The 24951-nt window shown below is 43.2% G+C and overlaps 1 protein-coding gene across 2 annotated transcripts in view; it reads left to right on the top strand.

Moving 5' to 3' along the window:
- tsc2 (TSC complex subunit 2) overlaps window positions 1-24951 on the top strand; it is a 45821-nt gene that overhangs the window by 318 nt on the left and 20552 nt on the right. For both annotated transcript variants that reach the window (XM_088936815.1, XM_088936814.1), the window contains exons 2-29: window positions 406-576; window positions 1406-1492; window positions 2034-2144; window positions 2692-2839; window positions 3256-3373; window positions 4047-4095; window positions 4207-4332; window positions 5271-5344; window positions 6204-6330; window positions 6804-6947; window positions 7237-7374; window positions 8189-8292; window positions 8777-8858; window positions 9097-9252; window positions 10012-10131; window positions 10317-10439; window positions 11464-11570; window positions 12042-12195; window positions 13424-13546; window positions 14099-14233; window positions 14343-14532; window positions 14821-14914; window positions 15679-15781; window positions 16083-16177; window positions 18908-19033; window positions 23002-23163; window positions 23689-23844; window positions 24313-24425. In XM_088936815.1, coding sequence (XP_088792941.1) covers window positions 442-576; window positions 1406-1492; window positions 2034-2144; window positions 2692-2839; window positions 3256-3373; window positions 4047-4095; window positions 4207-4332; window positions 5271-5344; window positions 6204-6330; window positions 6804-6947; window positions 7237-7374; window positions 8189-8292; window positions 8777-8858; window positions 9097-9252; window positions 10012-10131; window positions 10317-10439; window positions 11464-11570; window positions 12042-12195; window positions 13424-13546; window positions 14099-14233; window positions 14343-14532; window positions 14821-14914; window positions 15679-15781; window positions 16083-16177; window positions 18908-19033; window positions 23002-23163; window positions 23689-23844; window positions 24313-24425 — 3400 coding nt within the window. In that variant the 5' untranslated portion in view covers window positions 406-441. The remainder of the gene's footprint in view (window positions 1-405; window positions 577-1405; window positions 1493-2033; window positions 2145-2691; window positions 2840-3255; window positions 3374-4046; window positions 4096-4206; window positions 4333-5270; window positions 5345-6203; window positions 6331-6803; window positions 6948-7236; window positions 7375-8188; window positions 8293-8776; window positions 8859-9096; window positions 9253-10011; window positions 10132-10316; window positions 10440-11463; window positions 11571-12041; window positions 12196-13423; window positions 13547-14098; window positions 14234-14342; window positions 14533-14820; window positions 14915-15678; window positions 15782-16082; window positions 16178-18907; window positions 19034-23001; window positions 23164-23688; window positions 23845-24312; window positions 24426-24951) is intronic.

Below are 24951 nucleotides of genomic sequence, written 5' to 3'. Positions count from 1 at the left end.
TGTGTGCAACAAACAGCTGTGACTCGGGAAAGGCTGTTCTGTGTTTTGCGCTGTATACGAAGCAGACTGTAACTGTTCAGTGAGCTAGAATTGTTAGCCACGGTTGAGGTCTTGGTGTTGTTTTTTAGTTGAGATTTTGCCTTTAGCTAAAAGACTGGCTCGTATCCACGATGTTGTGTTGTCAAGCTCGGATGTCTATTAGTTCATATAACAGTGTTTACACTTTTAATATGCTGCTGTGCAAAATAACAGAACTCTTTGACGGGGGGAAAAAAGGTCTAGCTGCAGTTATTTTGACCCTCAGCATTGCATAGAAATGAAGTTCAACCGATATGAAAATTTCCAGTCTCCGTCTGTGGCTTGAAATAGCCGCCCAGCGCACCGATGTTACTGTGCTTTCTGCAGGAATACCCCAGCCTTGATAGCTCTCCAGCCTCCAGCATGAACAAGCAACAGAGCAAGGAGTCACTGAAGGACCGGGTCAAAGGCATATTTGGACTGGGTCAGCCTCGCACCATCAGTAAGCAGGCTGAAAGCAAGCCCTCTGAGTTCATCATCACCCTTGACATACTGAAGGTATGCCTGTGAAGGTCTCCCCAGTTTTCCCTGTTGCTGTTTTTGGGTCACACTTGGTTGAGGTATCCCAACCAAAAGTCAGAGGAAACTCGGTTCTTCTGTCGTATCACAGTATAAGTTCCAGAAAGACAAAATATTTTCTTATTGCAAAATTTCTTACAAGGAGAGGTAAAAAAGAATGTAATATCTCTAGTCAGTGTTGGAACAGATTGGGGAGAGAGGTTAAACACAGGTATCATTCTATTGACAATACCATTCAAATATATGGCGAAATGGCATTCCAGTGGAAGTCACAATGGCTGTTTCTTGCAAAGTTTAACTACACTTGTGTAAGAAACATGTTAGGTTTTATCACACCTAGACCTGCTTGAGACCTGCAGCTCACGTGTGGCAGTGACCCATCCTGTGCTGGTAACTGTTCTTCAGAAACATTTTGGTTTCTACATTCCAAACCTGGTGGGAAAACAATTTTGTTTTCCTTCGGTTTATTTGCAATTCACTCACACTGTTAAGGTAAGGGGGGAGGAACTTGCTTGGAAGTCTTTAAAACTACTTGTGGTGTTTTACTTTGACATTGTTGTGGCCATGAACTGTTACTGTTTGAGTGTTGCGTACTGATTGTATATCTAAATGCCGTTGTATGCTTTAGATGACATCAAATGCATAACTACATCCTTTTGTACCTGATATTTTGGGGTCTTTATGTTTTTTTTAAGTTTTGTTATTTTCCTGTGTACATTTGGCAATAAAAGGTCTGAGTGAAAGCCCCAGGTGTTGTATATAATAACAGTGAAAGTATCCTTGTCTTTTGGGGGTTCCCTGATCCTAGGAGCTCAGCGTCGAGTGCGGCTTATACAACCGAATCCGGGTGATCAACCACATTTGCGAGCTTGCCAAGTGTAAGAAGTTTGAGGAGGTGAGTCGGCGACACTCGTTTCTCGGTTCTTGCGTTGGGGTGTGGTTTTGTTTGGCTCCCAGCACACGAGCAGCATGGGCAGACGGTGGAAGCTTGAAAGAAGGAAATCGAGGCAGGCGTGAGGATGTGAATTTCCTCGCGGCGGAGAGGCTTCTGTTTTCTGTGGAAATCTGTGTAGCTTGTGTTTTGAACTGTTTGCCTTATGACCTCTTCATTTATTGTCTGAACAGTACACTGGTGCCTTTGTTGAACATCCTGCTCCAGTCTCAAAGCCAGGCCTTGCTCGGAGTCTGGCCACCCAAATTGGGGGAGACCGTTTCTTTGTCACTATCTACTTTTTTATGAAAATAGCAGGCAATGGTCATTTCCAGTTTTAAACTCTAAGTATTGTTGTCATAATAAGACTGGTACTCCACTACAGCGATCCATTGGTCTGTTTCAAGCTCTCTGCTAGCATGGCACCTCTCGCTCAGTATTCGTGCCAGTGTCTTCTCTTCCTTGACGTGTCCCGGGTAAGCGGCGTCCTGCTGTGTTCTTGCAGCACGCGGTGGAGGCGCTGTGGAAGGCTGTGGAGGACATGCTGCAGCCTGACCAGCCGCCGGAGGCGAGGCGAGCCGTCCTGCAGCTGCTGAGAGCCATTATCCAGGGTCAGGTAAGGCCCCCGTCCCCAGCTCGGATCCTGGGGGGGGGATGAATAATGAAATGCCCTAAATGAATTGGAAAGATTGATGAGTCTGGACTGTTTTTGACATATTGCTTTAAGGTTGTCTATGATCCTGTACTGGCTACAGAGCTTAGGAAATAGGTGGATGTCAGGCAATGATGGGCCTCATAGTTTAACACAGTCATTCTATGCTTCAGGGCAAAAGGCTAGCATGTCTAATATAGAGCGAGGACTCCTCCATCACCTGTCTTAAAAGCTTAAGGATATGAGTTGTAAATTATTGTTTTTCTGCTACTCATTGCTTTCCTGCAGTTTCTCATTGGTTTACATAATTGGAAGGTTGTCTTATTTCTCAGGAGATGAGTGATTTTTTTTTAAAGCCTAATTTAACATGCCGTGTTGCTCTTGAGAGCTTATGAGCTGCCACCGACAGCTGCATCTGCATTGTAGAGGCTCAAAACTGAATGCCTACGTGCAATTTCTGACTCATGCGAGTTCTACCTCCCAAGTTACCTACCTTTCTGTACGCTAATAGGGTGAAAGGCTGGGTCCTCTCCGTGCGTATTTCTTCAGTGTCATCAGGGACTATCACCCCTCCAATGAAGACCTGCATGATAGACTGGAGGTCTTTAAAGCTCTGACAGAGAATGGCAAAGACATCACCTATTTAGAGGAAGATATCGGTAAGCTCTCTTCTCACCAGCACAGTGACGCATTATAAGTGTGGTCATACTGCAGTTTAATCAGACAGCGTTGCATAAACGGTTTACTTATAAAAAGTTCAAACAAAGAGAAAGTAGGAGTTTCTTCTATACAGTGTAAATACACAATAGTGCAGTTTAAAAGTTTTGAAAATAAATTCTTCTCGAAATGTTTTCTTTTTCCCTGTAATAAAACACTGATTTGCCCTGGTCTGTTTGATACCGCAACTCATAGTACATTGTAATAGAGAAGGAGAGCTGCTGGGAGAGAATCGGGAGATGAGCTGTAACTACTTTTAGCCATTTTGCCCAAACTGTGATTGCTGAAACTCACTGCTTTGCCTTTTTTTCCCCAAAAGTCCCAGAATCCATGATGATCTTTTTTTTTTCGTCTGCAGCACGATTCGTACTGTTGTGGATGGATGTGGGACTGACTGCAGACTTCCTACAAGTGCTTGTGAACTTGGTCAAATTCAACAGCTGCTACCTGGACCAGAACGTCTCACAGATGGTCCAGTAAGAACCCACATTACAAATTGGATGAGTGGGCTTTCTGCCTGTCATGTGTGATTTGTACCTAGTAGCTTAGAGACCCAAGAGCCTTATTCACCAGGCTGTTGAATTCCCAGAGAATTGCCCTGAATGATTTTGCTTTTTCAGTAGTTCTTTATTTATGGCACGTTATTGATTTTCTGCCAAAACTCTGTGTGTCTTTTGTTGAAAGACTGCTTGTGGTAATTGATTCTGCAAAAAAACACTCCATTTTAAAAGTGGGACCTTTTCAGCCTCTGTGTTCTGAAGAAAAAAAATCAGTGAGTCTTTTATTGAAAGACTGGTTGTGAAAGGTGTGGAACACAATTTCTGAGTGTGTTTTGCTCCCGTTAGCTGAAGAACCTTTATTTGTAGTCCACATCGTGTTTCTGAATCCTCCGGTGATCCTGCAGGATTTGAGAAGGGTTTTATAAGGTGTTTGGCACGTGCTCTGATAAAACAGTGAGGCACAGTTAAGAGTGCTTGCTGTGAAGTTGCACTCTAACACATAAAGAGCAGCATTGACAGAGAAATCCAAATTTTGTTCTGCTGCCGACAGTTCCTTAAGTTTTTTTTCTTAAATATTCAACCATCATGACTTTACAAATCAAATTTGTTGTCCGTATACTGATTTTATGCGGTTTGTTTGTGTCAATAGCAAAATATGCCTCTTATGCAACCGGACAACATCATCAACGGATATCGAGGTAACTTATTTTTCCTTTCCAGCATGAAAGTGTTCTTGGGGGGGGGGAAGTGATGCAGCGTTATCTTACGTTTTCACTCTGCCTCGTGTCTTGTCCTGCCTTTCTCCATAGGTGTCTCTCCAAGTGCTGGACGCAGTCGTCTGTTACAACTGCCTCCCCTCTGACTCCCTGCCTGGCTTCATCATCACCCTGTGCCGCACAGTCAACGTGAAGGAGTTCTGTGAATCTTGCTGGAAGGTGAGGGGCCTCCTTGGGTGTAATTCAGAGCTCCAAGCATGTTTGACATTGTTTTCTTTCAGGAAGAGAACTGTTCGAATCGCAAGAAATTTGTCTGAAGGACCTGTGCTCAGCCCTTAATTCAAACATGGCTGGTTGGAAACATTTGTTAGGCTCCATATGTGCTTCTACCCAAGAAGCCTGTCTAAAGTCCTAGGTCTCCTAGTTGGGAATCTTGGAATTTGCAGCTGTTGGCCGTCCTTGATGGCATACGTGTGTATCGTGTGTGTTTTTAATAAGCTGACTGCGACTTTTCATGTAGAATTCTATATTAGTCATATCCGGAATTTTGAAAGTAAGTTAAATTGATTTTAACTTTATGTAGGTTTTATTAAAAAAACAAATAAATTTGCACATAAGCACATATGGCTGAACTGATTGTTTTTATCTTATGAATCAGTATGATTTTTTTTTCGAGTAAGCCTCGTTTCAAAAGTGTCATTTTCGTGTTTCTACTCCCAGCTGATGTCGCTTTTATGGCTCAGTTGAATTGCATATTTCGGGTTAGTGTGTTTATTGATCCTGCAAAATGTTTCCCACACACTAGGCGGAAGTATAAACTCAACATAAAAAGTCAAAACGGTCATAAATTGTTTGTAGTAGAAGGGCTGTTCTTCATGAGCCCTGTTTACAAGCTAGTGGCTTCTGACTTGCTCTTCTGGTGTCAAACAACGAAATACAAAGTGTCTTCCCCAGTATCTGATGTTTGGCTTTATATGCAGAATGAGGAGTTGTAAAACAGTGCCATCTAGCCTTCTAATTGGATGAGTGCTAATTGGTATGCATACATACACAGATTTCACTGTGACTGTGTTGAAGCATTTGGAAAACATGTAAAATCTGGTTTGTCAAAACAGTGATGAATGATAGGCTTATGAGCAATCCTTTCTTTTTGGCAGCTAATGAGGAAGGTCCTGGGGACTCATTTAGGACATAGTGCCATCTACACCATGTGCCGCATTATGGAGGAGAGGTATGAGGCTGAAGCTTTGAGGGTGGTTACAGTGCTTAAAGCAGCTCAGGGTTTCCATGCTTTTGGCTGAGTTTCTGTAATGAGAGCATGTGTTTTCCCCACATAGTAGATTGATACCATTTCCCATTCATTGGTGTGTTTTGTTTTCTTCTTCTTGTCCTGTTCGGTATGTTGTGTCACCTGACCATTTGAAAGTTGTCTGAGGAGTTACACAGATTGAGTCATTCGGTAAAGCATTTGAACCCATTGTTTTTACATTCCATCTTATTGCCAGGGAAACCCTGTGTGCGCTCACCCAAGGATCAGAGAGTGCTTTCTGTGTATTACCTTTGATCGTTTTTCACATGCATCCGAGATCCATGCTGGTTCCGAACTGCTGCATCTTCTGTGTGTGTGCACAAGTTAAAATAAGGCAAATCACGGGTTTTCATTAGCTTGGCCAAGCCATAGTATCAAGTGCCCTCAGGGTATTTAACATTATAACAGACATCGCATTAAATGGCATGGAGAAATGACATTCAGTATCTAAGCATTGTTAAACTTAGGAGACCGGACGTCCCGTTCTTTTTGTGATTATTCAGTTGGCAGGCAGGTGTTAGCCTAAGTTATCGTGCTTGCATAAAAATGAACTAAACGTCGTAATAGAGGTCATCAGAGCTCTTGAGGTCAGTCCCTACCTGTAATACTAGGAAAGGTATCTAACTGAAGATTAAAGATGAGCGTCAAGGGAAGGTTTAGGGAAACATTCCCCACAAGTGCATTTGCAGTGGATTCTGGAAGACGTGCGAGTTGCGCGTGTGGCTGGTGCGATCTGGAGTTAACCGGCGTGAGGCCGGCCGCTCGGTGGCCTGTGTTTCAGAGCCTACATGGAAGACGCGGCTCTCCTGAGGGGCGCTGTGTTCTTCGTGGGAATGGCTCTCTGGGGCGCCCACCGGCTCTCCGCTCTCAAAAACACGCCCACGTTGGTTTTGCCCTCGTTCTACAAGGCAAGTCTCGAATTAAATGCCAAGTCTCCCCTGGTTTGATTGGGGAAAAAATGAGCAAGTTTTGAAAGGCTTTAGAAACTCGCACGTCCTTTGCAGTTCTTTACCAGATGCTTTATCTGGTCAAGCACAGCAGGGGGAGACTTGTAACAGGTGCTTCTGTCTCATCCAGGCTCGAAGAAAAACCTTTCTTTGGCGGGTTTAAGCGACAACAGACAGAAAGCTTCCCTGATGATACACCTGTGTCAAATGCCAAAAGACGTGTTGAAACACGGTGTTTTAGCTGAAGTAATGTGGGCCCTATATTTCGAAATACACTGCTAAGGATAGTTGAGCACTTAAGTACTTTATATATAGTTCCTTGTATTTGTGGGAAGCTTGCTGTGTGTTCTTGAAAAATAAAAACTAACACAAGGAAGTGCTTTATTTATCATGGTTCAGTATTCAGATTCTCAGTCTACTGTCTTTTCTCCTAGGCCATGACTTGTGCCAATGAAGTTGTCTCTTATGAAATAGTGCTCTCAATAACACGACTCATCAAGAAATATGGCAAGGAGCTGCAGGTGGTTACCTGGGATATTCTTCTCAAAATCATCGAAAGGTTACTGCAGCAGATCCAGGTGATTTTGAAGGCCTAAAGACTTTAACAGTGTTTGAAAGAAACGATGGCTTTTAGTACTTTCATGGCAGCCAGAAAAGAGCACGTGCAGTTGATCAGCAGAGGTTTGTTATTCCCTGTCCGCTATGATTTTGTCCGGGCTTTTGCTTTTTGCTGAGATTTTGGGCAAGAAACTCCTCCAACATAAGTGAAACCTCGACAGATTCCATTCCTAAACTTCAGTCAGACTGGTGCTAGTAAACGTGGTGTATTTCACGTCGTATCACGCACTCACCCAGTTCTCTTTGCAGGCCATTGGGAGCCATGAGCTCAAGGCAATAGTGCATGAGCTGTTGAACACAGTGGAGGAGCTGTATGAACAGAATGGGTACCACGGTTGCTGTGAGCGGTTCTTTGGGCTTATTGAGAAATGTTCCGATAAACGACCGGTAAGGCGTTTTAATTTGTTTGTGCCATTTAACCCATTTTTGTTTAGCCTGTAGCTGCACGTTTTTAAAATGCCAGTGTATTACTGTTATCGTTTAATTTCCTGGCCTTTCCCATTTCAGTTTCTTATATTGGTCAACAATGTGCCTGTTTCGCCCTTGCTTTCATCAGTGTCCAGACATTTAAATCCTCTGGGTGGACTGTTTCTTTTATCGTTGGACAGAGGTGGTGTTTAAAACTGTGCCTGCTTTCTGAATTCCTCCGTGAATGGCAAAGTGCGTAAAATGGACTAATTGGATCAGTAATCTGTAGCTTGTCAGTTTTGGGAAAACAATTTTTAATATGTGGAAGAAAAAATGACTCGGCCTTCTGACTTTTCATGTGACAGTGCCTGAATGTGAAGGAATCTCTTTACTTTGCTTGTATTAGAAGTGTTCAATAACTGTACAGTGAGTTCTTTAGCGCCTTTAAAGATTTATTTTTGCTTATTTTCCAGTTGTGCATGACGGTCTTTCAAAAATAGTTCGCAAAAAGTCATCTTGGAATTGAGGAAATTGGGGAAATATGAAAACCCAAACAAAAGACAGAGTCCTGTATAAGACATTTAAGGAACATCCTAACTTCTTTTTAATAAGCCTGGGTTGTTTCTCTTTATTCTTAAGTAAAAAAAAAGTTCGGCTTAGACTGGGGGGAAAAAAACCCTCAGAATTAAAGCATTTAGTTTTCATGCTGTGACAGTATTCAGTAAGCCTTTGTTTCAGTGCAGTAGCCTGGGCTTGACTTGTTTGCTGTTGCTCTGCGTTTGTCCATTCGAAGGAATCCTCAGTCATGATCCTGATATCCTACCGCGCTCACTCCATTCAGCCTGGCAAAGATGGGTGGATCCAGAACCTGCAGAGACTGATGGAGAAGTTCTTCAGGTAAAGAATGCTAGAGGAAAGATGGACATAATGGAGAGATACTTTGACTTACTGTATGGGAGTCTGCCCATGTAATTGAAGCCAGTGCCCTGATTTCTCTCAAGAAGTGACTGGATGTGATCCCTGGGTCAGTTAACTACCAGACAGGCTAGGTGATAGTAACCCTGTAGTAATCTCCTCCAGCCCTGTAGGGCCAGAATTATCCATTCCTGGCTGAAGAGGAAATGGGGAAAAGAAGACAAGGCAGTTTTTACACCAAATTAGGTTGCTATCGATGAAGGGAGCAGCACAGGCTAGTGAAAGCTGCTGCATTGTGTCCAGTTTTGTGTTTATTAAATTTTTATCACAGTAGTAAGTTGGAATATGGACTTGTTTTTGGCACTGTGCATCTTGGCTGAATACAGGCCGTTTGCTCTGTTCAGCCCTGTTCTGCAATGTTCTCCGTCGGAGAGATGGTGGCTCCTAACTTTCCCCCCCCAAACAGGAACGAGACCAGGAGCGCCATCCGGATCAAAGTCCTTGATGTCCTGTCGTTTGTCCTCAGCACAAACCGCCAGCTGTACGAGGTTAGCATTTCCTTCTTTCCTCTGGGAGTGGGGTGGCAGAGTCCTCTACCAGTGACAGTTTCCCAAACCCCTGTATCTGAACAGCCCTCAGAGGCTAGATGCTCCATGCTAAGGGCGGTATTAAATTGATTCCTTACCGGTGTTAAATTGTTACCTTCTGCACGTAGCTTTGTGATCTTTTGGAAACACTGTACGTAGTCCGTCGCTTGACACGGCACGTCTGCTTTTCCTGTCCCAGGAGGAGCTGATCGAGACAGTGGTGATCCCTCAGCTTGGACAGATTGCGGAGGACAAGGACCTGCACGTCCGGAAGTTGGCCACCCAGCTCTTGGTGGACTTGGCTGAGGGCTGCAACACCCATCACTTCAACAGCCTTCTGGACATCATAGAGAAGGTCAGAGCTGGCAGCTGCCCTAGTATTCACCTGCTCCCAGCAAGGGAAAGCAGCTGGAAATCTGGATGAAATGTTACAATATCACTTTCTTAGAGGGTCAGCTGTAGTGATGGGAATTTAATAGTTTTATTTACGCGTGCTTTTCCAGCAACTCAAATCCCTGCACAAAAGCAAAGGGATTATTGGAAACCTGCCCGATACATTGACGTAGTGAAAAGTATTAGTGAAAGGGAACGTCATTAAGCAGGTTCTGAAAGTGTTCCCCGTCGCAGAGCCTCAGATGAACTTTGTGGATTAGCTGGCATAATATCAGATTTAAAATAATCAAGATTTGTGAAGAGGGAAGAGGAAGGAGGAACCAACAGAGGGAAGTACCAGTGATCCCTAACTCATTTTCCATACTGAACAGTAGGGAGTTGTGATCAGCAGTTCCAAAATCTGCACCTGAATCCAGAAGTAGAATCTTATGCAAAAATGGAAAGAATGTGTTTTGGTAGTTTTGCTAGACTATCGGTAACTTGTCGATAACTCTTTAAATGTGATTTTGCAAAGCTAGCATTAAGTTAATCTCTTGTTTTTTTTAAAATAAATTGCATGCAGTATAAAGCTGGTAATGGTACCTGAAACATTCCCATTTCTGCACCTCCTGTAAGGGTTCAGTGCCATATTTCTGTGGCTATGCAATACCTATATATTGCACAGTATCCATTTAAGACAGTAAGTGTCTGTGTGTTCTGTGCTTGTGTGGACCGGCTGCAGGTGGTGAGCCGCTCACTTGCTTGTCCTGTGACACTGGAAGCCACTGACAGAGACTTTGGATCTGAAGCGCCGATGGAGGATGTGAAGACGGCCATTCTGGGGCTCCTGGAGATCCTACAGGTCTGTGGCCCTCTGTGCTTGCCCTAGGTGGCTTCACTGGGCATGTGAATGGCGATTCTGAATAAGTTGCAGTGCATTTTTGTGGGGAAAAAAATATGCAAAATCCCCTCACTGGCTGATAGAAGTGGAACGTTTCTTTCAAGTCCTGCAGTGCGTTTCTTATTTGAACTTTTTGTGCCTTGCAGACTAAGCTGTATAGCCTGCCGGCTGGCCATGCCTGTCGAGTCTATGAGCTCCTTATTGGCCACATCCAGCTGCACTATAAACACAGGTACAGCTCCAGCATAGCCACCAGCATCCGCTTACAGGTAAGACCTCCATGAAAATCGTAGCAAAAATAAAATGAACAAACATGAAAAAAAATTGCCTTTTTTTATACCCAGGTTTAACTCCGTTTTGCTTGTGGAGTCTGCTGATCATGTAAGAGTGTACAAAAAAGTCCTTTTAAGTCCTACTTTCAGTTGTGTGCCATCTTAAAATCACAGTGCTTGTGCACATGGAGCTTTCGCATCTGATATTTAAAAGGTGGGGAATGAGCAAAGGTTGGTAGTTTTTCCCCAGCTTCTTTTTTGCATTTCTTCAGTTTGATGTCTGCAATGATTAACTATTTGGGGTCGCTGCTACAGCCCACCCAGGGCACATAAAAGCAGCAAACCTGTCCACCTAAATTCCCCCAGTCAGGGCATTAATGACCATTCCCCCTGTCTGTCTGAGGGAGGACTGGAGCAGCATGGGCAGGTGACACTGCGCTGCGGTCTGCTTGGACGCCATCTGCTCTTCTGTGACAAAGGCATATGTGTGATGTGATATGAATAATACATAATGAAAATATATCTAGAATAGAAATGTTTTAAATATTGTAAGGGCAGCAGTTTTTACCACTGGGGTCCTGGGTTCAGCGCTGCTACGTGCGTGGAGTTTGAGTGCTCTCCCTGTGTTAGTGTGGGTTTCCTCCAGGTGCTCTGGCTTCAGGCCTACAGCCCAAAGCCATACTGGTGGGTTAATTGGCTTTCGGAGGAACTGGCCCTGGTGTGTATATGTGCCCTGAGATGGACTGGCGTCCCATCCAGGGTATACCCCACCTTACTCCTGTTGCTCGCTGGGATACTTTCTGGCTGTCCCGCGGCCCTGAATTGGAAGAAGCAGTTAGAAGATGGGTGGTATTATATAATATTGTAATAGGCAATACAAATGTGTATATATAATTCTACTCACAATCTACAGACATTCCCAGTTGGGAAGATCCCTGCTCCTGGGGTTCATACTGGCTTCTGAGTTGTTGCTATTATTGGATCCCTTCCAGAAAGCTCACAGTTTTCTTTTGTCGAACAGGTGTTTGATTTCTTCCTCCTGATGAGGGCAGATTCCCTCCATCGACTTGGGGTCCCCAATAAAGATGGTGTCCTGAGGTTTAGCCCGTACTGCTACTGTGACCTGGGGTGAGACTGCGGATTTTATCGGCACAGGCAGTACAGGAGGAGCGCAGATGTGCTGCCCTGCCTCTTCAAAATCATTTGAAGGAAGGGAATGATAAACGGCAAATGGCCGATATTTTTCATGCATATGATCATTTTCAAGGCTTGTGACAGGCACTTGGAAAAACCTCCTATAAAAAGCCATTCACTTAATAAAATCAGATTATTAAAAAGCAATGTGATCACCATAAAAGTCAGGGCAATTAGTTTAAGGCAGAGAAGCAGAAAAAGGGCTTAGATGTGGAATCCTGGAATAAAAAGCTTGTTTGCATAATTGAAATTAACCCAAGCATGATTTTGCTCAATATCTTCCATTTTCTATTGCACTGTTTCCCAGCATTTCCTGCACAGTCTTTCAAATCCTGGTTTTCCTGCTTTCACTGTAAAGGAAGTCCCAATCCTTTTTTTCCCCTCTGTTTCCTCACGTTATCTCAGGGAGCCAGAGAAGAGGGTGACCGAGAAGAAACCCTCCGGGACAGTGTCGCCACCTGCTGGCAGCCCGGCGACCAGCACGCAGGCCTCTTTGTTTCGCATGGGCCACCTGCCCTACTCCCTGGCCTTCACCGTCCTCCTGCAGTGCTTGAAGCTGGCGAGTATCCGTTCAGCGCAATGCGGTGGGAGATCGACCCTGCGCAGCGTTTACAAGACAATCAGATTGATTGTAACCATCTCTTTGGAAGCGTCTTGGGATCCCACTTAGCCAGGCAGCTGCTCGGTGAATGCGCACTTTGTCTGCGCGCGGGACTACAGGCGACGATCCGCTGCAAAACACGTTTTTCTGCCGAGACGAGTGAATGCGATGGCTGTGCCGTGGGGATAGTGCATATGCCTGTCAGCTTAGGAAAACGAGGACCTCGGTGTGGGTTAGATTAAATGAAACGCTGTCTTTGGCTGCAGCAAGAACTTGTTTTCCTCTTTCCAGATGTGGGGGGGGGGTGGAACAGCAGAATGAAGTCAGGTTACATAGGTCTTCGTTTCCTGCAAAAACTCAAACGGGGTGTTAGGTCGTGCATTTGGGTTGCATGTGAGTCAACGGTGCTCCGTTAGTGATGGATTGTTCGCTGTATCCTTGTTGGCTCAGTTCCCATTCTTTGTTTCCATGTGTTCGGAATGGAGGATGTTGGGAGTTAGTTCTACTTTCATGGAAATTTAAGCAGGACAAAGGGTAACTGAGAGGTAAATATAGCTGCAGGGGGAGGAAAGCATTTGCTGTTAAATTATTTTACTGGTGGCATAGCACTCGTAGTGTCTAGAAGGTTCACGGTGTCACCCATACTCCACTGTGGGGAAAGTGACCTAATCTTGAGTAGACGAATTCGATGGGAAGTGAAGTCTGCTGTCCTTCCCACTGTGGGAACTGGGGTCTGTGGACCTCAAAATTCCCATACACTAACAGGAGTATTGGAAACAGATGTCTTTGTGGTGTGTTAGATCGTTGAAATACATTTTGTTTTAAAAATGACTGGACCCACTTGTTTCCGTTGACTCTGTCCATCCATGTTAAGAATGGGGAAAAACATGGGTAAATATTAACACCTTATGCAGAAGAATAAAATAGAGATGAGTAGCTCCTGCAGTTTACTCATCATCACTTATCAAACCTTCAGTATTATTTTTTAAGTATGAATTTATTTTTCATACCTGGAGACTGGTTTGGCTGGTCTGAGCATATTCTGTTATTCGTTCTTGGTAAAGGAAACATGAATGGAAAAGACAAGTGCTGCTTTTAACTCTGGAAGTGTGGCTATATCACTTTAACTGTTTTAGTCTATTTTTGTTCTCTCATCTTATCTGATCTCTTGTACATTTAAATTCAGGAGTCGGACTGGAAGGTTTTGAAGTTAGTTCTGGATAAAATGCCATCAGCTTTGCAGTACAAAGTCCTCTTTCTGAGCTCCCACTGCAGTATAGACCAGCTGTGCTCCACACTGTGCTCAATGGTAAATAAAGCCTTTCAGGTGCCTTTCCTCTTGTAAATGTTTTGAATAGGTCTTTGGTCATTAATTGTGGCTTTCATAAAATTATTGTGCTAATTCTGCACAACTGCCTTTTTAAAAACGTGTGATATCATAGATTCATAAACAATGTTTTTTTTCTGCACTTCTTGTGTTTTTTCATTGGAATTTTGGTAAGGATTGTGTGTTCAAAGCCATTTCTAGGAAGGGCGGTATTATTAATCTATTGTGTCTTGTAGGCTATATGTGAGCTCGAAACTGTAATGATTAAAAATGTCAAAACAGGAAGCAGCAGAAACCTCTTATATGGTTCTACTGCTATGCCACATACTTAAATCCTTCTGCCTCTTGACACCAGAGTCATTGGACTTGCAGTGTAATTATACAGTGCAAGTAGCAATATGGGAGAAAAGGGTGGAGGAATACAGTGTAGTGCATTCAACTGAAGCAGAACTGACAGAAGTGGCCTGTTATGTGATTTACTTTCTTGCCCTCCTCAACCTCGCTGTTCTGCTGCGCGCCGGCTCCGGCCTGCAGGTGACCGATCGGCTGATCTCCGAGAGGCTCCACCGAACCCCCGAGGGCTTCTCCCGCACGGACGTCCAGCTCAGCGTGGTGCCAGTGCTGACCGCCCTCACGTCCTACCACAGCTACCTGGAGCAGCCCCGACAGGTGCTTCTCTCTGGTGTCTCGGCAGACTTTTTCAAACAGTTGCTGTGCAACTTCTTATGTCCCTTCATAACCCCTGAGGGGACTCGCTGTCCTTCTGTCTGTGTTTCAGCGCGAGCTGGTCCAGTGCCTGGAGGCAGGCTTGATTTACCGCTGTGCCAAGCTGTGTGTGGTGGCGCTGACCATGTGCACCGTGGAGATGCCCGACATCATGGTCAAGCTGCTGCCAGCTCTGATCGTTAAGCTTACTCACATCTCGGCCACAGTCACCATGGCCTCACCCATGCTGGAGTTCCTGTCAAGTAAGTGCTAGGGGTGTTTTTGGGGTGTTTTGGCATGTGTCTTGCTTACAAATGAGCCACTCTGCCCATCTGGTCTGTGAGGTTGTTAATAGTCATTCAATTCAAGGATCTCATCCAGTCATTTCTTGAAACGAGGCAGGGTATCGACTTCAACAACGTAGCTGGGTAGCTTGTTCCAGACTCCCACAAGACTCCTGTTAAAAAGTGCCCCTTGTTCTGTAGAATAAACCCTGTGGGTTTGAGTTGTACCTTTTTTGTCACTCATGTGATTGCTTATCTTTTTTCCAGCTCTTGTCAGATTGCCTCACTTGTATGCCAATTTTGTGGCTGAGCAATATGTGAGCGTCTTCGCCATCTCTCTCCCTTATACCAACCCATCAAAGTAAGTAGCCCAAATTGTTTTTTTTTAAACGATAAAATCGTAATCATTCGAAATATTACATTGATTTTTGGCATTACCGGCAGAAACATAATCTCCAATGAGAATTATACTACAAGATGGTTGTTAAATGGGTTATTTTGCATTAATGTTTTTAGGTTCTTTTAAGGTTTGGTCTTTTCTTGAATGCGGGTAGATTGAAGAGATTTCATTTAATGTAAAGACAAGTAGGGCCTTGTTTTTGTCACTTTTCATCAATGCTTAAAGACATTTACAAATGAGGAGGCCATTCAAGCTTTTCAAAATACTTTACAGATACAAGGCAATTTAAGTTAAAATCACTTGCTACACAGAAGACAAGGTCATAAAAAATGAAGGAATGAGTTTTAATAGGAGAAGAACATTTCTGTAAAATTAGCCTGAAAAGCCCAGAGAAGCCTGAGAAGGTGAATTTAAGCGGGGCAACAGTGTTCTTAATGACCACAAGGTAGCACAGAGCTTTGTTCAGCGTCTTTGCCAAGAGACAGTACTTCTGCAGCATGTTTTCACTACTATACACTGCTGCAGAGCAGATCTAATTGGAAGCATAGTGTGTCCAATAGCATAGTGTGTTATGTTCCCTAGTCCAAGTGCTGAACCCGGTCCAGGGATGGTATGTTTGTTGGTGATTAAAAACGTGTGAAGAATATAGGGTTTAATGTGAATTGTTTCTATTTGGTCCTCCATTACATAGCCCCGACTTTTCTTGTTTTGCTCTCTGTTCCAAGGTTTAATCAGTATATTGTGTCATTGGCGCACCATGTGATAGCCATGTGGTTTATTCGATGTCGGCTGACTTTTCGCAAGGATTTTGTGCAGTACATCACAAAGGTGAGCCTTTCTTACGAATCCTTTCAGAGTGGAAATACTGTGTGCATGGGGCACTTTTTCAGAGTACTGTAGCCTCCGCAAGGCTGAAGAACCATCTTACCTGACACGTGCTTGTCAAAATGTCAAAGTTAGTGCCATTATTGAATCAAATCACGTTTTGCTAAGTCCCTAGAGAGCCACTAAGGTGTGTCTGCTGTCATGATAAGCCACTCCATGCTTGAGTGACCAGAGAGTGTAGCAAAGCCTCTTTATTGAAATCAGCAATGCCAATTAAAGTCATGGCCACATGCTTTCGCTCCAGGGTTTGCGGTCCAATGCACTCCTGCCTTTTGATGACTCCCACGAACAGAGCAGCTTTCGAGCCCGGAGCACCAGCTTGAATGAGAGGCCAAAGAGGTATGGTTCGGCTTGGTACCATCTGGGCTTTGGGAGTTATCTTGACATTACGTACATTAGTTGAATCTAATGCATCCATAAGCAGATTATTTTTTTCTTTGATTTATAAGGCAGGGAAGAAGAAACACTAAAGCTTTAAAGTGTCAAGTGTTTAAGTTCTCAGACCGTCAAGCACTTCTTTAAATGGTCAGATTGGCAGCCCGATGCGTTCTGCTCGTTGTCGAAAGACCTTTGAAAGATCACTGATACGTCGACAGTGACAAGAGGAAGCTACAGTATCTCCTGAATGCAGAGATTCCAGAAACCTAGTGTTGGTACAGTCCCGTTATGGGAATGTTCTTGGCGTTAGTTTTCAAGAATTGTATCAACTACAAAGTCTTTATTAGAGAAACATATTTTGTTGAAAATATATATATGACTATATAAATAACACTGAACTGTAATGTGCTTGATAAACTGTTTCGGAACAGGCTGACAAATTACACCAAGGCAGATGTTTTATTTTTGTTCCAGAACATATCCATTATGAGTGATGGCCTGGAAAATTGCCCGATTCTAATTAATTTTAATTGTTCTAAGTTTTCACTCCATTCTGTTTTAATGAGAAATTCAGTTTCTTCCCTGTAAGTTAATGACGATTTCCCATCAGTGTCATTGTCTGTATTAGAAAGCGGGACACTTCAGTGTGCTCACATTTTTTTGTGTTTATTGATGCCTTTTCCCATTAGTGCCGTTACACCAGGTCATTCCATACCAAGTCATTATTAGAGAATGGAATAGTCAAATATAGAGTAAAATCTGCAGATGCTGACCATTGCAGTGCTAAATGGGTTAAGAAAATCTCTGCAGCTGCAAATGGCTTTTCCATAAATATATGCTTCACTAATGTATCAGTTCCTGAATTATGTAACGATAATTTCAACTCTTATCTATTCCTGCAAACACTTCATGTCCTTTCAGTCTGAAGATCCCTAAGGAATTTCTCACTTAGATTTAGTAATTTTGCCATTTTGTTATGACAAACGTGCCTGTTAATCCGACACGCCTGCCTTTCCTCACCAAAATTACTATATTCTGTCTTGGGAGGGGGGGGAATTTCCAGAAAAAAAGCACACAGTGGACAGTTGTGATTTTGCGGCTGGTAAATTGGACAGGCTCTAAAAGCCGAACAGCCGTGTGCTCAGCCCGCCACACGCTACAATCATCATCCGATTTTCCTCCTCACCATCTCCTTCAGCTCAGTCCATGTTCAAAACTGAACTTCCATTTTGTTTCCATTAGAACTTGCTCTGCGAAACATCTTAATGTCAAACTGTTTGTTTTTTTTATTTTCCTAGTGGAATGTCCTGTTTTATCAGGGGTCGGAGCAGTGGATTTCGGGTCTTTGATGGCTTTGGGGATTCCAGTGTGTGTCTGGCAGCTGTTCTATAACGGGAGCCAATGACATGCCAACACCTATTGAAATGCTTTGCCGTTAAGAGAAATATGCTATAACTAGAGCTGGTAAAAGTAACACACTGCTGGATTAGGTTATTGTGTCACTCCCATTTACATTACACTGATTGTGGGATAAGTCAGGGCATTTACTGTTTGGCACAGTGGATGCTGAACAGTATTTCCAGGTTCTAAATAGAGATGAATGTGCTGTAATGGTTTTAATGTACAGGTTGGACCACATATTAGTGACTGACGTATACATGTAGTGTAGCAAAACAAAACAGATACAGAACATATTGTTGTTAAATGTCCTTTTATTTTTGTAAGAGCAAATACACATGTGCGCTTACCAAGATGTTAGTGCCCTTTGATGGTTGTAGTGTTAGTCACTGATCTGTCTTTTTCAGGCACTTTGTCAGTCTGAATAAACACATATGACACCCCCCCCTTAAAGTTTTAATTCACTGTTGGAGGAAGAGAAGCACCTATGAATGGAATATTACAAAACTCACATTTATTTCCAAAATATAACTTGCCCTGATATTATTTTTACAATAAATAGACGTTTTGCACACTGCGGTGTGCAGGTGTTTCTCTTTTCGGTGTTGACCAGTTGTCCTAGGCACCTGTAGAAAAAGATGAAGTGTTGGTTTTTGTGCACAATTAGGGGCTTTGAGTTCTGCACACAGCATGTGCGACGCTTAAAGCTCAGGGGCATGTGGCGTTGTTCTGTCATTGCCAAAGGGTGAAAACACTTCTGTCTGTAGCAGTATTCCATTAACCCCACAAGACGTAGCTAACCAGGCCTGAAATACTCTGCTCCACCCTGGTTTAACTTCCTTTTACTTGATGTTCATGGCTTTGTAACAGGCCCTAATACGTTCATCTGTTGTTTAATATTAATTTATAATATAATTGATTGTTGCTATTTTCTTTCTGACTGTTGTTATCCCATCTGGTCATGTTTCTGAATTGTTTTTAAATGCTTTAAAGTTACCTTCCTTTATGCCTTGTTTTTTTCCCCGGTTGCATTGTTTTCTGCTGTTAATTTTATATTTTATTTTGTATTTTGTTTTTCCTCCTCACTCTTATGGGGGGGATTGGGGCTCCACCCTGGATCCTTCCGCTTACCTGACCCTGTGAACTTTGGCCTTTGACCTTCATCCTTGCTCAATTCCCACCCCCCCCCACCCCCCCATGGCCTGTGTCCATTGCGCTGGCACTTCCATTGTCATGTGGGTTTCGTGGGGTGTTGGGGGACGCCTGTCCTGACCCTGTGCCGCCCCCCGGTAGTCTGCGGACTGCCAGAGTCCCAAAGCAAGGCTTGACTAGCTCCCCCGTAAAAGAGCTGAAAGATCTCTCGGCTATGGACGCCTTCCGCTCCCGAAGCATCAGTGTTTCTGAGCACGCGGTGCGCAGGTAGAGGCACTGGGGGGCTTAACCTTATCCTTCCTACTGGGTGTTTTCGGGAGGGAATGGCTTGGATTGGGGGCCGGAACTGGGTGGGGGGGTCTGCATGATGGTGAACTTTTTGCATGCGATTTGTAGATCCTGATTTCGTTGTTTCGTTTCTGATGTTTCACCCCCCTCCTCTCAGGGGCGTTCTAATGCGCGAATGTTTAGGAGACAGGCCTGCGCGGCGTAATTGAGCACATTAACCCCATGCATGACACCGTGCAGCTACCGAACGAAGTGGTGGGTTGACAGATGCGATCACACTGAAATGGCGCCACAGCAAATCCTGCTAAATGAAAGAGGTGGCCGCCCCCCCCCCCCACAAGGGGAAGACTGGGCGTGAATCTCTTTATTAACGCCCATGGCCTCGTTATTATTATCACCCCCGAGTGAAAGCTCCAATTCAGAGCTGGAATGGGAGGGGTATTTTATTGACTGACCTTGAAAAGAAACCTGATCATTACCTGCGAGGTTTAGTTGCATTTATAAAAAGCACTTTAATTCTTGACTAAGAAGAAAAAAATCAGAACTGGTCAGATGTAATTTTACTACTGCTTGTTCCTGCTTTTGAGTTTTTTTTTCTCTCCTTCAGTGTTTTTCGCATAACTGAACAAAGGAAAATATGAAGTTGCTCTTACCGGATTTGGTGTATAACTCTTCGGTAGCTTGCTTGCTCTTTATGGTAGTCATGTTGCTTGCTGTTTGGTGGTCTCCAGTGTGATCCTGTTGCTTTTGCTGCTTGAGTAGGGTCAAGCAAAGGGCACTAACATCACAGCTCTGAAATCGGGCACATATGGATAAGAGGAGGCCTGCGCAGCCTTTTTCATAAGTTTTATCTTTATCTTCACATCTCTACAGCAGTAGAGGGCAGTAGAGGATTGGAGTGACGTACCCAACAATTAGCAGGAACACTGTCTTAATCACTCCCTTCATTTCTTACTTCAGATGTTCCCTTTGGAGCTTTAAGTTTCAGAACTCTGCTCTGTATCAATATGATGTTTTTATTAAAGGAAAATGTGCTGAATATGTAACAAAAGTCTTTTATTGTTTTCAACCCCATTTACATTTAGAGTAATCACTCCCTGCTGTTTGCCACAGGTTTTCCGAAGTAACTCAAGAAAATTGCAGTTATGGTTTCCTCTGGAGGTCAGAATAATCCTGGTCAGATTTCTGTTTTCAAATCTAAAAAAATCCCAACAAAAACATAACATGCACATGTATTATTAATTTAGAGTTTATTTCTAAGGGATATGAAAATAGGGAAGTGATTGCAGGGGGTGGTGACATTTTGGTCTCGGCTACAGTTAATAGCTGGATTGTGTTGCAGTGAGTTTTTGATTCAGTGGATTGCACTATTTCTTGCGATATTGGTTGCTGTACTCAAATAAAGGATCTACAGAGCAGAAGTATGTCAAAAGGAATTGGAAAAAAGAAAAACAGGAGCTAGCAGTTAACCAGGAATATTTTGCGAGTTGGGAACTTTTGTACCTATAAATGGTTTGTTCTAGGTGCTAGCATGTCCTGAGTATAGCCAGCAGCACTAAGGTTTAGCCAGAATATGTTGGAGTGCCTTTGGTTTTGGGGATCTTTGGTTTGCCATTCAACAATGACTCTTGTGGTTTACCGGGTGCCTGAAGGAGTAGGCTATTTGCAAGATCATGGCACTTCTGACAGTACCAACTAGACATTAAAGTGATTAGGCTGTTGTAAAAGTGTCCATGGAAAAGGTAGTAAAATTACATCTGATGCCAGTAAAACAATTAAATAACCAGCGAATTGTTAGGAAAAGAAATTCTTTCAGAATCATAAAAAGGTTACTCTGGTGAACCCCACTTTTCAGACAGGGGGCGGCCATTTTGTTTTAAAAAATATATACCTATAAGTTAAGGTCTATGTGGGGATGGGGGGAGGGGGGGGCAGTTCCAGTTTATATGCCAGAGTTCACCAGAGTGACATGAGTATCTCACCAGTCCTACATTTCTCTCTGCTTGCTTGAAATGGTGCTTATTGATGAAGTTGGGTACAAGATGTGACTTGGTATTTTTTCGATTTTTTTTTTGAAAGACTGAGATTGTAAAACGTGATTGCAAAACGTGAGTCTCAAAGTCGAGAATGCTGTCTGTATAGGAGAAGCTGTATGGAAGAAGAAACTTTTTCATGGCTTATTTGTTAGATAAAAGGGTATTTAAAATTTTCTCTTTCGCTTGTCCTCTTAGCGGAGTTCCACACAAGTCATTATTTTTCCTTGGACTGTGATTTGCCTTGCTAACTAGTGATTCTGGCAGAGAAATAAGGTGCGTTACCAGAATATGATCACACATTGCCCTCTCCACCAGGTTCAGAAAAACAAATGAGTCCGATTAGCTTTGTGGGAACAAACCATGACCTTGGCACTTTCTTACACGTGTTGGTATTGTATAGCTGAAAAAAAGGTTTACCATAAAAGACTATTAAAGAGCTCAGGGAAATTCTTTGTTACTTGTTTAAACTTAATTTAAGTCTTCTGTAATCCCGTTGGACTTTTTTTAAAAATAAATCTTACCGTTTTGGAACTTGTGAATTTTGAGTTCCAAATTGGTTTAAAACCAGAATTGGTTCTTGGTATTCTAGAATCAGAGATGGACCCCTCTCACTCCTGTTAACCTTTCCAGTCAAAACAGGTCATGAGAAATCCACTCGGAGCTGATTGGCATGTCTTGTCTGTGATAACTGGGTAACTCACAAATTCTGAAGCCCATTAGTGAAACGTTCTGTATACTTTTACAGAACAGTGAGGTATATGCAACGGCTAATCTAGCTAAAAACGGCCACAATTATTAGCATGGCAAATGACTGTTTGAGAAGAAGCCGCTCCAGAAGAAAGTACAGCACAGCTTTAAAGTAGAAAAAAGTATTTACTATAGTAAGATATTAAATGAAAGAGTTCCGAGCTTCTCCTATAAAGTCTGATTTGACTACAGTTACAATCACAAAGGCACAAATATTTGTGTAATAAGATTCTATCTTTTTCAATTATGAAATCAGACCAATTTCATTTCAGATTCCCAGAACCTATAAGTGGTCTTCTTACTACATAAAGCAATTGCTGCAAAACAAAATTGACTTTAAAGAACCTCTTTTCATCTTGATGTAGTTTACCCTAGATCCCAAATAAATGTGTTAGCTCTTTGACTTGTTATTCTGAAGCAAGGTCCTGTGGCAGTACTGCTCTAAGAACTGTTTATCAGTCGTTGCAGTGTGTTTTGTTTTTATAGAGTTAAATGCTTTGCTTAATTGGAGGTCACAGAGTTTCCAATGACTTTGCTCTGCAATGAACTTATAATATTAAAAAAGTTCAACGTGACTTTCCGCTTAAAAGCCCTGCCTTGTATGTTGTAATATGCAAAAACAAAAACTCGTGATGCTTCACTGCAAATTCCACGTTCCCTGATAAATGCGTCTTGCTGGCTTTTTTCTGGGATAGCAAGCACACCAAAAGCTTTGTGTATTTATTTAAAGTGATGAATTTACAGTTTTGTTTTTGGAGACCTAGAACAGTAGAATATGACCTAAGTGGACAAAAGACATCCTTGCATGTGTTTAAAATCTGTTGTCCTCTTATGCCATAATTGCCATTAATACATGTGGCATTTGTGATGGTTGTTTTAGAAAGTAAATACACAAACATAGGAAAAGGGAACCGTAAGGGCTGGTTTGGCAGACCTATGCAAAATTCAATTTATCCTTCTCCTTTCTCCCTGGTGTGCATGACCCTCTGCGTGTTTGCTTTGTAAACTACATCAGAAGTGAAAAGAGGCTGTGGACAGGCTTTATTTGTACACGCTGGTTGGTACCAAGTCACAGCTTGTCTGCTGCACCCGGTGTGGTATGTGGGGGAGCCCATGGGGTGCTGGAAGGTGACCCCCGTTCCCTCCGTGACCTTCTTCGAACAGGATGCAGACCTCGGTCACCACCACCAGCCTGGGCTCGGCGGACGAGAGCTCCATGGCGCAGGCCGACGACAGCCTGAAGACCGTCCACCTGGAGCTCACCGAGACCTGCCTGGACATGATGGCCCGCTATGTCTTCTCCAACTTCTCTGCCCTCCCCAAGAGGCGAGTCCCACAGGGCTGGGGTGAACTCCCATCAAGGGGCAGACGCAGAATTGTGTTTCTGAACCCCTAGTAAAGAATATCACCTTAGCCTGTCCCACAACAAAAATCCAGTCCTTCTTTTAGTATGTGTTACTGCTCATAACCATACAACAAGAACCATGACCGACAGCTTGAGACCATTTCAGCTGTGCTAGTCTTAAGTGCCCCTGTCTTAGCCTCCGTAGCATGAAAGAGTTATTACACGAACCAAATTTTGGACATCGTGATGCTCTCTGACTCTGGGGAAAAAAATATCTCATGATAGAGGAGGATCAGATGTTTCTCACTGTGGAACAAAATAGTTCTTCAACATGTCTTCAGATGAACTGAGACGGAGTGCAAATTGCCTCTGGGCCAATTCAAGCATTTCGTATGGGCTCGTATCATGCTAATACTGTATATTGGCTGTGTACAATTGGAATGGACTGCTCCCCTCCCCCCGCTTTATGACTTTTGCATCTGCTGACCACTGTTAATTGTGCACAGGTCCCCAGTGGCCGAGTTCCTGCTGGCTGGAGGCAGAAGCATGACCTGGCTGGTTGGAAACAAGCTGGTTACCATAACGACCAGCGGAGGAGTGAGGACGCAGTCTCTGCTAGGCCTGGATCTGTCGGAGAGGCAGAGTGGAGGGGAACTGACCAGGTAGAGACGAGCAGCCCTTGATTTCCCGTCTGAACTCCTTAGGGACCGCTCACCGCAAGCTGAGAGTTGCTTTTCTAGCTCAGAAATCTATTGAGTGTAAAATATATATATATATTTTAGGACAACTTCACAAGTAAATTATAAACCATGAATACTATTTTGAGTTTTATACTAATATCGGTTTCACAAGTGTATTTGTATTATGTATTTTCATTCAGTTGTTAGGAATAAAATGTACAAAAACATGATTCATGATTCTAAGCAGGTACAGTACTGTTTTCTCTACTTTTTCTTAAAACATTCTCACATTATATTCAGTGCTGTAATAACCAGTATTAACAGGATTCTCAGTGGTGCTTCAGTTCAGGACGGCCCAGGAAGTGCCTTTTTGATTGATTACAGGGCACTTTGATTGCTGCAGTGTCACTTGTGGCCGTAAATGCCGTTTGATTTTCGTTTTTGTTTCAGATCGGATCCCTCTCTTCACACGAGATTTACCAAAGAAGCACCAGCAAAGCTGGAGTCGCAGTCAGGCCAGCAGGTCGGCCGAGCCACGAGAATCCGTGTGCGGTCCATGTCAGGTGAGACGGCCCTGATGTGACAATGCAGCACATGATCCGCACGGTCACCCTGCACGCCTTCGCCAGACCTCAGGGCCCTTTGCCAGCTACTACATTATGGCAGTTTTTTCTGCAGACAGAGCCTTTTAAAGAGATGTTATCTCCAGTTCTTAGATCTTTAAAGCATTAAAGCAGGAGCAGTGTTTTCCTAACTATAACTTTGGCTCTAAGCTATGGGCAGACAGGTTTGGCGTGTCTTTTCGGTTTATTTACAGCTGATAATTGTCCAGCTTAATTACTGAATTGATATTGAGGTCCTGATTATCAATATCCGGATTAGCTGGAGCAAAGACTTGTAATGGAAGTGTCAGGGCTGACTTTTCTGGAAAAAAAGAATTATTTTTTAGATATCTTTTGAGCCTCATCAACTTACACTTTCTGGACTTATCAGAAAAGTCCACCCCTTACCCTTTGTCATAGTTCTGTCTGCTGTGTGTGGTGAACGGTTTGAAGAAGCAGGTGCCTTCCCATCTCCTGTGTGCACGGA

This window comes from Atractosteus spatula, chromosome 18 (genome assembly GCF_055471065.1).
Source record: "Atractosteus spatula isolate fAtrSpa1 chromosome 18, fAtrSpa1.hap1, whole genome shotgun sequence".
NCBI lineage: Eukaryota > Metazoa > Chordata > Actinopteri > Semionotiformes > Lepisosteidae > Atractosteus > Atractosteus spatula.
Note: the sequence above shows the minus strand (reverse complement) of the source record. Positions and strands in the feature narration are given on the sequence as shown.